Below are 16,186 nucleotides of genomic sequence, written 5' to 3' on the forward strand. Positions count from 1 at the left end.
CTAATGTAAATGAAAATTTCTTGCTGAGATCTGATTAAATCTTACTAGTTTTGAAAACAACAACGGTCACCTTTGGGAACTCTGATCCTTACAAGTAACAGAAATCTACCTTTACCTTTAACGGACCACATATTCCAGCCCACTCTGTTACCTGAGAACATTCATAATACTTCTTTGGTAAGTTTGTGCCTTAGTTACATGTGCATGTAATTTGCCGGAGGCAACACTCACACCACCATACACGTGACACTAGTCACCTACAACAATCCTTAAAACTCTTACCCTCTTGTAGTTTTTCGGTCTGAACTTGAGCTCTTCCTCACCAATTAGTGCCATGTTGTCTTGAAAAACATCTTGCAACCACTTTCCTCTTGAACTCGAAAATAAGACTGTCTTACGAACAGCATGTATCTTGTCCATGACGGCATTGGAGCATTCACCATTGCCAATTTACTTTGCGACTGATCTAGTCATAGGTGTTGCATCAGCTAAATGTTTTCAAGACATGGCTTCAGGGCGGATCTTCCTATTGGTTGACACGTCACACTCCCCTTACACACCCCCAACTTGCGTCAACAATCCAGCCACTGGCAAACGACATCCGGCTGATATTTAAAGGTCTATTTTGTGCGAGTTCGTCAGATAAATTCCCTATACTTTTGTGACAGATATTGTGGGGAATGGGTCTGATGATCTTCCAAATATTTTTCACAATGAGATATACGATACTAATGAGCCATTGTGATATTTGGATTTACAAAAGTCTTGTTTACATCAGTGGACAACAATACGTCAGACCTTTCAGCCCAGGAGGTAACGAGATTAGTGTATTCTTGGCTTTCAGCCAAAAAAAAAAGAACAACAACACAACCTGAATTTCAACAGATAACTGTATCAGAACTATAAGATGTATTTTCAATGGAAAAAAATAAAAAATAAATGAGATTATAGCAATATTTTGCAAAGGGAGATGCTTTAAAGTCTTTTGCCAAGGACTTTGAAAGAGCTAAGTTATCAGAAATGGGCATGCCAGCATCCAGATATCTTCAGATGTCCCAGATGCTGATTCTTGGCACTTTTATGTTTATCTCTAATGACGTCAGCTTACCAAACAGCTGACGCAAGACCCATCAGGTAATCTCCTGGCAGATCTTCTGGTGGAAAATTGTAACTGCTGGTCAAGAGTAAGTCCTATGGTCTTGCGCCAGATCTTGGCCAGCAACTATATAAGATTTGAACAAGTAGATGTGCTCAAAAATAATCCGGACCATCACAATCAGAGAGACAAAGCAGGGAAAAAAACACACACATCAAAGTCTGCAAGATTGTTTTTCCTTCATATTCGAATCACATTGTGAGATTATCTCAAAGGAACTGCCCAAGCAGCACCAATCTTAATAATTCCCCTAACTAACCCCCAATGAACCTACGCAAACTGTCAACAACGGACTCATTAAAAATTTATACATCACAGACGTCCACATTACATAGCAGACATAACTTTCCTTAATATTATTCATACTATTCCTTTTCACCAGTCTGTAACATGATAATGTAAATACAGAGCAATACATAATATACAAATACAAGCCAGGGCACTTATTATCAAAAAAATTAAAGCATACATACTACATAAAAATCTACAATTGTGTGTAATAGTATCACCAAACAAACCAACAACAAATTTAAACCAGTAATAGATAGGACCAGGAATAATTCTATATATCAACACAAATGTTAATAGGTAAAACAGGTGAATAAGGAGGATACCTGTATCACCAGTTCCATTTCTTCTATGTTTGCAGCCCAAAAATCAACAGCCATTCTGTCTTATTTTTCATACAACAGGAACTACGTAGCAAACGACGGGAACAAAGGACTGGAACAGAAACTTTCCCTGACCAAAAAAAATCCCCCACCAGACAGGTGGCCTCCAGCTAACCCCAGCACAGGTGCTGCCTGCAAATTCTTAACCTGTCCCATCTTCTTCCACACAAATCACTGAGGATGGCAGCCCTCCTGAGTTTGCAGCATTCAGGTCCACAATTTACAGCTCTCTTCAGGCTACCAGGTACTAGTATATCGATTTAGCCACTGTTTTTCTGCAGCCTATGCTATTGCATTATAAAACTTTCAAATTTTGACACAGCCTGTGGAATACTGACTAATTTTGGTGTAAGATATACAGTAGAAGCCAGTTAATTGCACAACGGATTAACGCACACTTCTGTTTACTGCACAGAATCCCCAAATCCCAAACCGGTCCAGCAAGATAACTTCGCATTATTGCACCAGCCGGATAATTGCACAAAATTCACTGGCAAATTGGTCATGCAATTAAGTGGCTTCTACTGTTATATGTAGATTTAGCAGTTTCCACATTGTGCCAGTTTCCATGACTGAGTTAGGGAAGCTGACTCAATTTGTCCATACTGCAATGTTCATTTCTACTGTTCCTTTTCTTCTTGCCATTTGATTAAGTGATTATTTTGTTGAATGTAGCCTTACAAGAAGACAGGCCTTATTCATGCATGAAAGCTATCTTCCAAAGTATTGACCAGTCACTACAGATCACTGCAAACATTTCTCAAAGAACTGGGATCTGATGTGACCCAAATCAGTTCACCTCACTGTGAAGTGAATGATTTACACCTTTCTTAATGGTCAGAGGGTACGCAGGGTGGGCAAGGGACATTGTAACAGTGCTTGTTCATTATCAGCCAGGTTTAGGTACATGAATGTCACATCATGATCACAAGCATATACTGGAAGAAAAATCCCTACCTAAAAAGCCAAATCCCCCTTTACAATTATGTTCATCTTTCTTCCTTTTCATCCTCTGATGATCCAAGTTCCTTTTCACCCGACTTCCAAGTTGCTCCAGATTCCTTACAGACTCCAGGTTTTCCCGTGTCCAAGTTTCTTCCTGAAGTATTTTTGTAATTATCATCTTCTCTGTACTCCAGGCATCTCCCTCACCCACCTTTGAGTTTGAGTTATGTTCTCTCCTACTAGGATTCCTAGTCCTTCCTGACCAACCACAACCTGCTAATACCTCTGCCAGGCTAGAAACGACACCATTAACCCTTCATCTCCACAGAGAACAGCCAGGGTCTCTCAGTGTCCCACCCACCCACTATAGAAAATGACAGATCTTCTCATTAACAAATCTCCATGGTGACAGTAATAGCTTTTATAACAGTTGATATACTGTGAAATGGAACATGAAGCTGAGTAATTTTGTGTTGGCGTGAGCTAAAATCGACAGAACAGAAATCGTTGCGCTGAATTTTCTGACCCTGCCAAGATTATGTAAAAGCTGTACTGTGCATGAACCTTATCTCTGACTACCATACTGCACAAATTTTCTACTTAAAAATCAACATACTCTACCCAACAGGAAGCACCATTTGCTTTCCATGCAACCCAGTTAAGGAGACACCAAGAAAATTAGATCACTTCTGACAGGAGACTCCATGGAAGGTGACTCTGACCTTGTGAATATACATAAGGTCATGCTGAAAATGTACACGTACTTGCTCATGCACTCACTTCACTGTATTCACAGTGCAGCATGGGTGATGGCTCTGTGGTTTAGTGATGCTGCCTTTGGACCAGAGGGTTGAGAGTTATGTTGCTCTAACGTACATAACGTGTATGTTGTGATAAAGAGGTCACAGTTCTCAAAAGAGATGCATTGCACATTATTCATTGTACTAATTAAAGAGCTACTGTAAATCCATTTAAGTTTGCAGGGATTTAATTTTGAGGTAGCGGGAAAATGGACTTTTCGCGGTGGTTTTAATTTCGCGATAGCCCCATGCACTGTAGTCTCTTACTGCCATGGAAAAATTTTCGCTGTGAAGTGGCCACCGCGAAAACCGCGAACATTAATCCACCGCGAAAGTTTCTGCATTTTCCTGGATATATAGTGTGAGCAATTTTTCCATAAGCTACTTTCCTGGTAGCATAATACTGAACATGTACATAATACACCATAAATAATATCTGCCCTGGATGTGGCCAGTGTAAGAGTAGTTTTCCCCAAAGCTGAGGTAGATTTCGATTCACCACAAATTGAAACTCCATTCTGGAACTGAACCATCAAGACAGAAGGTTATAGACCGTGCCTGCCTCCGCCAGATGGGAAAACGCCCACCAAGACTTGCCGTAATGGCAGAGGGACGATTTCTTCACCGAAGCGTAATTGAACTGCCTTCTGTAATTCAGAGGAGGACTATTCAACATGATTTAACATTTGTTGGCGTCACAGTTCGGCTCAGATGGCCCATCAGATTGCTAGCACCTGACTTATGGAAGGGAATATACACCTTGACAAGAAGCAAGATTTTATTTCTTGAAGGAATACATGTTGCAAAAGGGCCTGCTAGAATCATATTGTCAAAAACTCAATTGTCTCTTTAAAAGTCATCAAGTACTGGTAGTGGATAGTATTACACAGTGTGAAAACCAGTGTGAAAATATGCAAAATCATATAACAGTGCTGTGATTTTGACTCTTGACAAATGCCCCCCCTCCACAGAGGCGGACAAGCCAAGAACCCAAATCTAACGCTCCCAGTGAGAGTGCATTGATGATGGCATTGAAACCGTTGGGAAATTTCTCATACAAAATTCAATTTTCCCTAAATAATAATCCACCCCTACTCTGCCTCAGAATTAGTTGAGCTATTTAATATACTATGCAATTAGGCCTAATCTGGATCAGGAGAATCTAGGGCAGCTTTCACAAGCCAGTCCCGAATATACATAAGGTTTGGGCAGTGTGAATGTAATTGGCTGTTTCAGACATTTCGCAGTAAGTCTTGACTCAATAAAAAGAAAAAGAATCTATGATAAAAAGATGCCATATCACTGGCTCAATCCAAATATTTATATAATTCTGTTTAGCAGGTAGACAGAGCTTAAAGCATGACTTAGATAATGATCATAAATATATATGCTGCAAGGAGGATGAAAAAATCAATATCTTCTCAAATCAAAACATCTTATCTTCTCAATTCTCTAAGACAGGTACAACAAGAAAAAAACTACTTTCTACCTTTTTAAATTTTGCTGTCAACGACTCAATCAGTAAATGTACAATTGTAACAAATGCCTATAAAATGACTGATAGTTGTGAAAGTCTACCCTCCTAACATCTACAAAATTGTCCTAGTGATGAGTCAACAAATTGAACGATACAAAATGGGATGTAGGATGCACAGGAGACATGGTGTATTTTCTGTTCTATAAAGTAAATGAAGCGGAAACAATTACTAGTATCAAGGAGAGGCCAAGAGAATAATTGGGTCAGGGAAACAGGAAATCATCTGGCCATTATGTTTGCCAATTTGTTTTCCTATCATTGCTGACCATCTATGATCATTGGAAGAATTTGTATGTTTAGCAAAATAGAAAGCTTTTGTTTATCTAAGACAGAGGGAGGTACCCTCAAGTATAGGCTCATCCTGTCTTTGTTTTGTTTTGTTTAAATTAATTCATGAGCCTGGTCGATGGTTGATTTTCATCTGATATGGACCAATTAAGAGGTTAGAAATAGTATTCAATATTTTGATATGGCACAACTAAATGTGCTAGCTGGTTTTTAATCATAAAAAAAAGAGGAAAAAAATAAAAATCTGACAATGATAAAGTTTGATTTCATTTTATCAAAATGTGGAAAAAAAGCAATTTCCAAGATAGTCCAGCAAGGATGGGGGTGGGGAGTGGGGAGCAGTCAGTGTAAATTTCCTGTTCTTTTGTCTCTCTTCTATTTCAATTTCCTTCTGCAAATGCTTTCATGGCTCTCCTATGCAGGAGTCTTTCATCCGTACACCTCCACTGTCCTACAATCACCCCTGCTATCTCCAGCTATGCACTGTCAATGAATGTATCGTGCTCCACACGTACTCGTATACTGCTAAATCCGCTGACGTCAGCCCGACAGCTCCACTCATGTTGAAACTATCTCAGTAGACAGCTCTGCAATTAGGCTTATCCTGGGGCGACTTGCAGGAGGCACCAACCCACCAGCAGGTCAGATGTCTTAGATACAAAATGTATAGGACTGCTGTGTGTAGGACAACTTACCACCCACATTTACATACATGTACAACAATACCATGGTTAGAGTCGCAGTATACTGTAAAGGATCCCAATGTCTTTACATCCGGGACATCCTCCAGTTTTATGGACAGTTTCCTGGATGCTGAGACTGTATGTTCAGGAATATGCTTGGATAGATAACTTGTTTCAGTAAATTATTGTACCAAGATATGACCTGGATGACATGACCAATAGGCTTAGCCAACTCCACAGACTCATTTATTGTTTACTCACATAAGAAATGACAGAAAAACTGAACCTACATTCATGTCAAAATAAAATTCAAGTCATTGTTGAATAATGCTAAGACTTATAAATTATGATTGTAAAATTTATATTCAGAAGCACATCTTCATTTCCATATTGTATGGCCATAGGCTGGGCCATTAATCTAAAGCTATATCACAATTAACAAGTTTCCCATCCACCTTAACATCACTTAGAAAATCCCAAAACACACTTATCACCTGGTTAACAGCTTTCCTTACAACTCCATTCCCTACAATAACAATACCATTTTACAGTCAACATGTCATACAACCCATCTCACATAAATCATATCCTCACACAAATGGACCATTAGAAGCATAATATCTGTTGGGACTGATACCCTTTTTATCAGCTAAAGGACCATCCCAGGCCTGTACTTTGCATCTGGAATAAATTTGCTGTCCACATTGTTATGCAGGAGAGCAGGATGACCTGTTTTCCAGCCCTAACAAAATTGTTCTCTCTGCTTCAAAGATTTCCTTCAATGGAAAGATGTCCTTAAATATTCATCACTTAGAGTAAGAAACGTATAAATCAATGATTGCTCATATCATGAACATACAAGTATGATAAACTGTGGTATAATCTAGGGAAAACCATAATTCCCAGGGACCAAACCACCCTTTTATTGCTGAACTACTGATGGGTGATAAAGAGGGATTTCCTGATTATTTATCCCAATAGAAGGCGGCCCCTTTTACCCCTGAGCTCTGGTATCGAGAGATTCCTGAGTTACAAAATTGCTGTTGCAATCATCACCAAGCAGATATTGGGAGGGACAGTCACATTTTTGTTACCGTATGTAAACCCCTTCTAACACCATCACATGTTTTACCCAGTAGCATCGACCCTTGGCATGGACTGAAAGGTGGCAAACATCAATCAAGCCTATAGATGCTAATCCTTTCCTAATCCAAATCTGCTTATCATGTAGGTGTGAATTACACCCTCATTATCAAACAGGGCTGTGGTGCCCACTCTAGATCTCCAGAATCTTTTCAGTCCTTTATGCAGGATAAGAGGACAGAAGAAACTTGGGAGCTATAATACGGCTGTAGACCAGGCTACTCTATATCTGTGGTGCTCTGAATTACAAGGATTTCTTGCTTTGAAGGCATGTTGAAAATGCATTTCAATTGAGCAGACCAGTAAAACGAAGTGCACCTCTGCTGAAGTAATGGGAGTCATCGGAGAGGAAGCAAAAAAGCAGGATTATATAAGCTTCAAAGACCTACATCATAGTATGCCAATTGTACCGGTAATGCTCTTTTTTCATAGTTACTTCATTGCCTACTAGCCACTAGCCTGGATATGATCCTATTTCTACTGAGGCTCCTTGCACTTGCTGCCCTCATATTCAAAAGGGGCATCAAGTGCAAGGAGTCCCGGTAGAAATAGGATGGTACCCAGGCTAATTGTCCACCACATTTGTTACAGATATGTAATTTGAAAGCTCCTTGTAAAAGTGTAATAGCCTGGATGGAACAACGCCACATCTTGATGGGAAACAGTAACGGAAATAATAAAAACGTTGTACCCCTTTTTGTTCAACATTCAGACAAAGTTACAGGACCGACTGTCTGAGATAACGAAGCGGTCACAAAACATCGCGAGATCTTTCTGCTTTGAAATATGGCATCCCACTAGCTCTCTTTATGAAGGAAAGCATGATAACTATGAATCTCCCCATGCCTTCCTGGCACAACCTAGATCATAATACATCACACTGCAGCAACATAACGTCTTAAAATGTCTCTGATTGATGCAAGGTATTCTAGTATTTACTGGTATGTAAAGCTGGCTTAAACTAACCTATATAAGTATATTCAAGTTAGTTCTTCATGTGTACTCCAGGTAGCAAGGGCTTCATTCAGCTGACTTTTATCCTTCCCTTTCACTTGGCATACAGCAGACCATCTATAACCATCCCGTGAGCACCTATCATGCATGTGTGCACATACAATACAGTAACATATGCATTGCCTTGTATAGCAATATCAGTAAATGTTTGCTGCACATATCACATGCGCCTATGAAACAGAACTCACTCCCTTCAGGCTTTACATGGTGCACAATAACTACAGCCTGCCTATAGGTCATTCTATCTCCACCATATAGGCACTTCAACGTCATGCACAGGCCATGTGGTCACAATGCATGTTGCTGGCAGGTGCAGGTCATGCACTAGATCAGGCACTAACCAGTTCATAATGTAGCAGAGCAAAAAAATAGGGGCATTCCATTTTTAAGGTTTAGGGGAAGACATTTATTTAGTAAATTAGTAGTCCCTTCTTTTACATCTAAAACAATTATGATCTGTTCAACAATCAAATTGGTCCTGATCCTTAATATTTTAGAAATGATCTGATGTTTTGAATATTGTAAAAACACAGTTTTGACATTCATCACTATTTTTCTTCGCTACCTTCTGTCGTTCATTATGCTCTCTTTGAGCAAATGGACAATGCCACCGGATGGAGGGGCGGGGCTCAAACCCATAAAGGGGCGCGGCTCCTCTCAGATTAGTGTCAAAGCAGTCAGATTAGATTACATGGTGCAGCTCTGATAACGCATTGTTGACTAATGCCAAACGTTGGACATGTACCCTGCTAACAGCAGATTTACCCTGCTGTAACGTACCCTGTGTAATATCATTTCCACAGAAACAGTAATCATGAATCAGTCTCATAGCCCGTTTCTAACAGGTGTTGCCTTCTAACCCGATATTGGTCCCGCGGATTGAATGTTGTTTACAAAGAGAGGCTGAAACAGTAGTCTTTTCATCAGGACATGAAAGGCGGCACGCTCCAAAACAAACAAGCCCGGACAAGCAGCGCCCAACTACAAGAGAATCTGTCTTGGCGCCAAGGTTAAACAAAGGAACATGAACATGTGTGCGTGTAGGTGACCACGCACTCGAACATCAAAAACAGTTCAAAGGTAACTGGTTGTTTCCAAAAATTCATAGTGGACGCAGACATGCAAATCAACCTCTCGCCGACAAAGAGATCAGTCCGCACGGATTTCGAATTATCCCCGGTTGCTAACAGGAAGACAAAGGGATGGATGCCCGAAGCAATAGCAGGCTGCCTCGTGTACAACAAATACTTGTGCACGTACCTAAAGCTGCCACTTACAGCTAGGGAAAAGTCCTCTGATGTGGTTCAAACCATTGTCAGTCTCAACAATTCCAATGGAAATTTTCCTTCACAGATGTGTGCACCAGTACACTGATTGGTATAGTGATAAGAATTGCAGGGAGAGGAAAGTAGCCATTTTGATGATAATGATACTGCACCTGTGTATGACTGTGACACAATCTTGACAGAACATTACATGTTTTGTGAAGATTTACTGATTTTGCTTCAGAATGTTGTTTTGCGATAACAAATACAAGGCAAATGTTAAGAGCTACCAATGGAAAATTCCTTTCAAACAATAAGTACAAATCTTGCACTCTATCAAAAGCTTGAGCTAATCATATTCATCAGTAAAGAGAATGATTATGACACTATAGAAATCAACCTATCTATACAGATAGAGTTTGTAATTAGAACTCTGACCCAGAAAGGGTTGACCAGGATTCTTATCAACCTGAGGATATAAAAGGGTTGTTTCCAGAAAAAAAGCAGTAGGCCATTATGACAATGTGATTTCAACCCTTAGACAACTTTTAATCTTTTCAAAAGTTGTTTCTGCTAGCAATGACCTCCTTGCTGTTAGTAACAGATGTAAAGCAACAGTTTTTGATGTCCACTTTCTTGCAGAAAGAAGGGCACATTGCATCATCCACTAGCCTTGCCTGGAGGCAGGGCTGGGGTTGCATCATGTACAACTGGGCATGGAGGGATTGCATCAGAGCATCAGAAACATGCTTGTTCATGTCACTGATCACTGTGTAAGTTTGAAGAATCTATAAATACAAGTCTTTAAATACACAGACTTGTCAATTAACTTGAGCCAGAGAGACGACAGAAAAAAAAGTTGGTTGGGCCAACTCAAACAGGGTAGGCATCTAAAATATTGATTCCACAATCCACTATCTGTGCCATCAGCCTTTTTATGCCTGTTGATAGTCACAATACCATCAGACACATCCAAGAGACATTGCTGTTTGAACTGTACATATAACTCCAGTTTGGATAGAGCACTGTCCCTCAGAAGAAATATGTCATTGATTTATAACTTATATAAAACACCTACCGTATTTCTAAAGTTTCAATAGTTGAATAAAGGACACACTTTTTGGACATTTCAACTTTCAAAGTATAGTTGCTTATTACTTGACTTTGGTTAGACTATGATACAGACAAAACAATGGAGTCAATCTAATTTAATTTGATTGTCTATGCCTAGATCTAAAGTTTGCTTCTGGACATATCTAATGTTAGTGTTAACTTACAACTTCTATCATCCATGTTTAGCTCACCATCTACAAAGTCATTATTCTGAACAACAGAAAATTAGAGGGCTCCTTTATCGAAAGACAATTAGACAAGGTTCTTCCCTTTGGCCAAGGAGGTTAAAGAACACATTTTTTAACCTCCTTGCTTTAGCCAAGGAGGTTGATAAAACATACTTTCTTTAATTTTTTTTGTCCAGTGATAGCCAGGGGCACTTCCTACCAATGTGTGAAAGAATGCATGAGCAATGGTGACTTGGCAGGGTGTCATTATTCTGTAATTATTGTCAGCCAGTACAATAGACTTCCAGGGTGCTAATTGGTAAGGTTTCACAGTACAATATTGTTCCTTTCTAATCACTACAACAACAACTCAACACTCAAATAAAGTCCACTACAATGTACTTATGAGCATGCCTACTTCAAGTCTGTACCCTTCAGCATTCTGAACATTCAAGCTATCTTCGAGCTAAGAAGCTATGACAATTTCTACAAAACCTTGATAATAGCGTGCAAGCTTAATTCATTTCATACATATTCATAGTTAGCCTGGTAAGCAATTATCAATGAGAAGTTACAGGCATTTTGCCAGCCCAAGTCCTATCAACCCCTTAAAAATTTTCTGGCTTATGCTAATGAACAGGGCAGGTGGACTGTAGAGATACATAATAATAATAATAATAATCTGGTGTATTTTGCAGCCAGTAGGTACCCAAAGTATGAGTAATGAGGCTGTTTAACGTGGTCGAGGCACCTCCTCGAGCACGGGACCCCCGTTTTACGTCCCTCCCGGAAGACGATTTCGTGAAAACTTCGTGAGGCTACAGCAATCCGGACGTCCTTGGTTGGTCCCCCATCCAAGCACTGTCCGGACCGCGCGTTGCTTAACGTCCGAGATCGAGGGATCGGGTGTGCCAACGCGCCACGCGTGACTGATAGAGATACCAGGGAACTCGGGGTGATATGGTTTACCAGGCTAATACATACAGTAGCCATTTTAGCGAATTCCATTCTCATTACCCATCCTTTCTAGTCTTCCTGTCTCAAGGAACAGACAACAAACTGATGGGTACTCTCAAAGCAGAGGTTAGGCTCCGGCTGTTTTTTTTATGGACCACGAGAACAAAAAGGTACAAAATACTAGTAGAAAGCTTGATAAAAATGCTTGGAGAGTAACTGATGTGAGTTTCATTTGATATTTTGAAATATAAAAGGATGCAGCTGGTCTTTTAAAGTTCCCCTTTCATCTCTGATTATCAAAAGAGCCAGTGAAAAGGATGACCTACTTACATGATGCAGACATATAAAAGCTGTTGTAGAGACATGTCCTTAGATGCTAATGTAATGGTGCTAAAATGTGGCAGACCACAAGAAGACAAACTAAGATAGTCGCATAGACATAACAAGGCCATAGGCATACTATTAGGGGCAGTAGGTTGTTACCCACTGTGTCTAGCCTCTAGGGTCCAGGATTGGAAGGCAGAGCCCATCCATACCACCTTTTATCTCCACAACTGAAGTCAGGTACCCATTTATACACCTGGGTACAGTGATGAAAGACAAGTTGCCTTTTCTCAGGATAAAACATCAGTGGCATGTCAGGGGTTCAAACAAAGTACCTTTGGGCTCTGTGCAAACACCCTAATCATTACGCCAACAAGTTTAATCCTCAAACACTGATGGCAGAAAATTTCAGCATGTATTGCAGAAAACATTATTATGACTCTATTGCTAGCTCCATTACATGAAGGTGCCCTAGTCAGGCCATACACTATCTGTTTACATATGTCAATGTGCTTGTTTACACTTTCCACAGAGGATCAACTGCACAACACCCTGATGTAACATGATCCCTCCATGACCCCAATGGAAAATTCCATCATGCTAGAGGGATGTAAACAAAATTCTTCTTGTTTTATTAGAATCTTCTTACATTCCAATTCCTTTTCTGAGCTAGGTACATGAAAAATGTATGACGGCAAACAAGAACACAACTTAAATTTCCAGAAAAAAAATCAGAAGCACCCACCTCCCACTTCAATTGGTTGCTGAAATTTTGGGGAAATTTATGAGTCTACAGAAAACACCAGCCTGACATATCTTAGTACAATTTTCAACTGTCATCTTGAACAGCATAATCATATGTCTTGTATTTAGATGTTGTATTCAGATATATACTGGTAACAACACACAACATCAACACCACTGTTTGGTTGGGTAGCCTCAGTAGTAGTTGCAGATCAGGAAAACTGATGAATAAATAAGCCATGATAAAGGCAGGATGAATACCAAGTTCTCCACACACACATTTTTTACAGACCAAACATCCCAACTTTCACCTTAATTTGATTTCATTGCCATTACCTATACAGCTGCAAACATCTAATTGGCCTCAGCTGTTTTTTTTTCATTCCAATATGATCAGCGAATGGCTACTCCTACATTCCTAGTTAGCAATTCATCATCATGCAAAGTACAAAATGTACTCAGAAGTCCAGAAGTCCAGTGGCTTCCCTCAAATGAGAGGCTAAGGAAGGTTGCTAAGTCATTTTATTTTCTGGCCACACACATAGAAAATACCTCCAATGTTATCATACCAGTAACAGATGACACAGCATGACTTTGTGCACCACAGGGAAGACCTGTATTCTAGATACAACATTAATCATTGGTGATTTTCTAAGATTATCATTTTAACTGTGTTTTGCAGGTATTCTGGCCACTGTCTATAGATAATCAGAAAATTGTTTTCTGGATGTTTGAAAATTGTTTTCAAGACATTTGTCCAGGATGAGAGATGAGCTTCCAGGAAAAGGATGTTCATCAAACAGACCATCAGTAAGGAGGATGTGAACTGACCAGCCGACCAACTGACCGGCCAGTTACTTATCTGACTACTTCACTGACCAGTAGGGACTTTTTCCTCTTATCTGTACAGACAAGGCACCGTCTGAAATTTTCTCTTTATGAGTTTATCATCACATAGCCTGGATACAGTTATAAATGTGTAAATACAGGAAATGCAATCGAGTAAGGGGAAATTAGAGGACTACTAGTAAATTAACCATACTATAACCTGGAGCTAGCCTTCACAATGACTTAATTATGGTAATGTCTATAAAAAAATGTTGTACTAGGTTTGCCCACCTTGACACATTCCAGAATCTCGTTTGCTCTGTCGCGTACATCGTTGAAGGGACACTGTGCGGATAGTCTTATGAGCGAGGACAGGTGCTGAGTCAGGTGCCGCGAGTGCTGAGAAATCTCGCCATTCTCGTGAACGTCCGTGGAGGGAGCAGATTCTGTCGGTGGTGGTTGGTGGTGTCGCTTGATCCAATTCTCGTACATGGACGCCACACTGTCCATAGCCAAACCACGGGTGAGGTGGTCACGCGACGACAGGTCGGAAAAGGTCCGCAAGCAATCCTTACTAAGAAAGATGGGGTCCGCCTCCGTCTCGGATCCGGCCATGTACGGGCAGCACAAACCACTACTGGCAAAATGGACCCTCTGCCCACGATTCCCTGTGCCAACTGCTGTTCCCTAGCTAGCCTGCAAGAGACCACAAAACTGGTAGCATCAGATCAGATACATTACAACACTAGCAGCATCTGTTCCTGATACAATCTTAGCAACACACAGATGTCTGTTAATACATTTAAGGCAAGGAGTTTATGCTTTTACCACCAACTGATGGTTGGTTGGTTCCTCAATGACAGGCAGTTTTAACAGTATGACTTTAAGTTATGAATGAAATTTTTCGAATTATTTTAATTCTTGATCGTCACAAACTATTGCATAAGAAATCAAGCATTGTGCTACCTGAGTGTACTTTCCAGTTCATCTCAATTGTTTAAAAAATTTACGAGGTTGCATCAGTAAAAAAAAAACAACAACTATCTTTTGTACATTCAGGAAATTTAGAGACACCTTACTCTGTACTTAAATACAACAGGAAGTGCCAAGATGACTATGGGCAAGCTTTATGCATCTATTTTTCGATATCCCTTTTGTCTTCCTTAAAAGGCATTCCAAAGGCAGAAACTGAAAATCTGAACCAACCCACAAGCCAAACAACCCTTATCTGTGCACCGATTAACCAAAATTTACATAATCTGTTATCAGTTATTCCACACCAGGCTCAATGCCGTTAACACATGTGCAGCTTTGATACGGCCCAACTCAGGTCACGGCAAACACCACGAGTAGACAAACTTTAATCCATAGAAGAGTGGGGACACATGTCATGTGATTGGCGTGAAACGTCTCATCTGCAATGTGCGGTGAATAGAAATAGCTATTTCATGGCGCGATCGTTAAAAAACAGTCGATAAACGGTCGATGGGAGACAACGTTACAGATAGCACGAAATTTGGCGAAAGGGGGAGGGCGGCAGAGCAGAACTAACTGTTACAGCACAAAATAACTGGCATGTCATGCATATTAAAAGGTCATAGCTGAGGATCCGGTATTAAAAACACACTACTGTACGTGTTATTGCTTCATTCTGACCAGATTCCACCAAATAGATCGCCTCCTCTCGATGTAACATGTCACTGGTTAGGACACCTGTCAGATTGGAATGACATTTCCAAAGTGGCGACTTCACCACCAGACGAGACAAACGGAACATAGAGGGCACGTACCAGCTAATGCGGCGTCTAGCGAGTCCTTCAACCAGTCAGAATCGATGTGATAGTGGATAGGCAGTGTTAGGCGACAAATCTGGGGTGTAAAGCCGTGGAAAATCGTCCAAGAAAGTTAGGGTATCTCCGGTAACAGGACAGCGGAAGAGACTTGGCAGGTCAAGGGTCAGTCCACCAGCCGCCTGTGAATTTCCACAGAGCGAGCCCGCGCGTAGATAACGGCCAGATTTCTTCAGCGTCTCGCCCCCGGGATCCAAACCAACGATGTCCTGTCGTCTGGAAGATGTTCTCAGACACAGATAATCAACATTCTGATCCGAACTCGGGAGGAATACGTGCAAAAATGACGATTTCCGTGCCGGTACACGTACAGACCTCCCCGTCTCAGAATCTACCTACCTCATTGGCAACGCAAATTAGATTTGAAACGTCAGGTACACACCTCCAAGTCTGACCAATCACAGGCCGCGTACTGGTGATGTCATCGGAAATGAATTCTCCCGCGAAACTAAAAAGACGTGCAATCGATCGTGTAATCGACAACACACCCAATGTACAAGCAGATGTTAAAGTGGAATATCGTAATGTCAAACCTGTCTACCGGGCTTTGTCTTTTAGTCGGACTTCTCAACGATAAACCCTTCTTGGCTTGGCTTCTTTTGGAGGGCGTATTTTGCTTAGACATTCGTCCTAACGTACAAAGCTATCGTGATACGCCCCTCAATGTCGCCATTGAGCTGAGAATGGCATGGATAGGGTGT

General features: G+C 40.6%; 1 protein-coding gene across 7 annotated transcripts in view; it reads right to left on the reverse strand.

The window, feature by feature from the left end:
• Nucleotides 1–15,979, reverse strand: part of LOC118423082 (sestrin-3-like) — a 57,671-nt gene extending 41,692 nt beyond the window's left edge. For 5 of the 7 annotated variants that reach the window (XM_035831054.1, XM_035831053.1, XM_035831052.1 and 2 more), the window contains exons 1-2: nt 15,426–15,979; nt 13,927–14,331 (exon numbers count right to left, since the gene is read on the reverse strand). In XM_035831054.1, coding sequence (XP_035686947.1) covers nt 13,927–14,250 — 324 coding nt within the window. In that variant the 5' untranslated portion in view covers nt 14,251–14,331; nt 15,426–15,979. Of the gene's footprint in view, nt 1–282; nt 469–1,770; nt 1,840–13,926; nt 14,332–15,425 lie in introns of those variants that run through there. The other 2 variants (XM_035831058.1, XM_035831055.1) reach the window with 2 other exon arrangements.
• Between the last annotated feature and the right edge of the window lie 207 nt (nt 15,980–16,186).

The sequence above is a fragment of the Branchiostoma floridae genome, chromosome 9, assembly GCF_000003815.2.
Source record: "Branchiostoma floridae strain S238N-H82 chromosome 9, Bfl_VNyyK, whole genome shotgun sequence".
In the NCBI taxonomy this organism is placed as follows: domain Eukaryota; kingdom Metazoa; phylum Chordata; class Leptocardii; order Amphioxiformes; family Branchiostomatidae; genus Branchiostoma; species Branchiostoma floridae.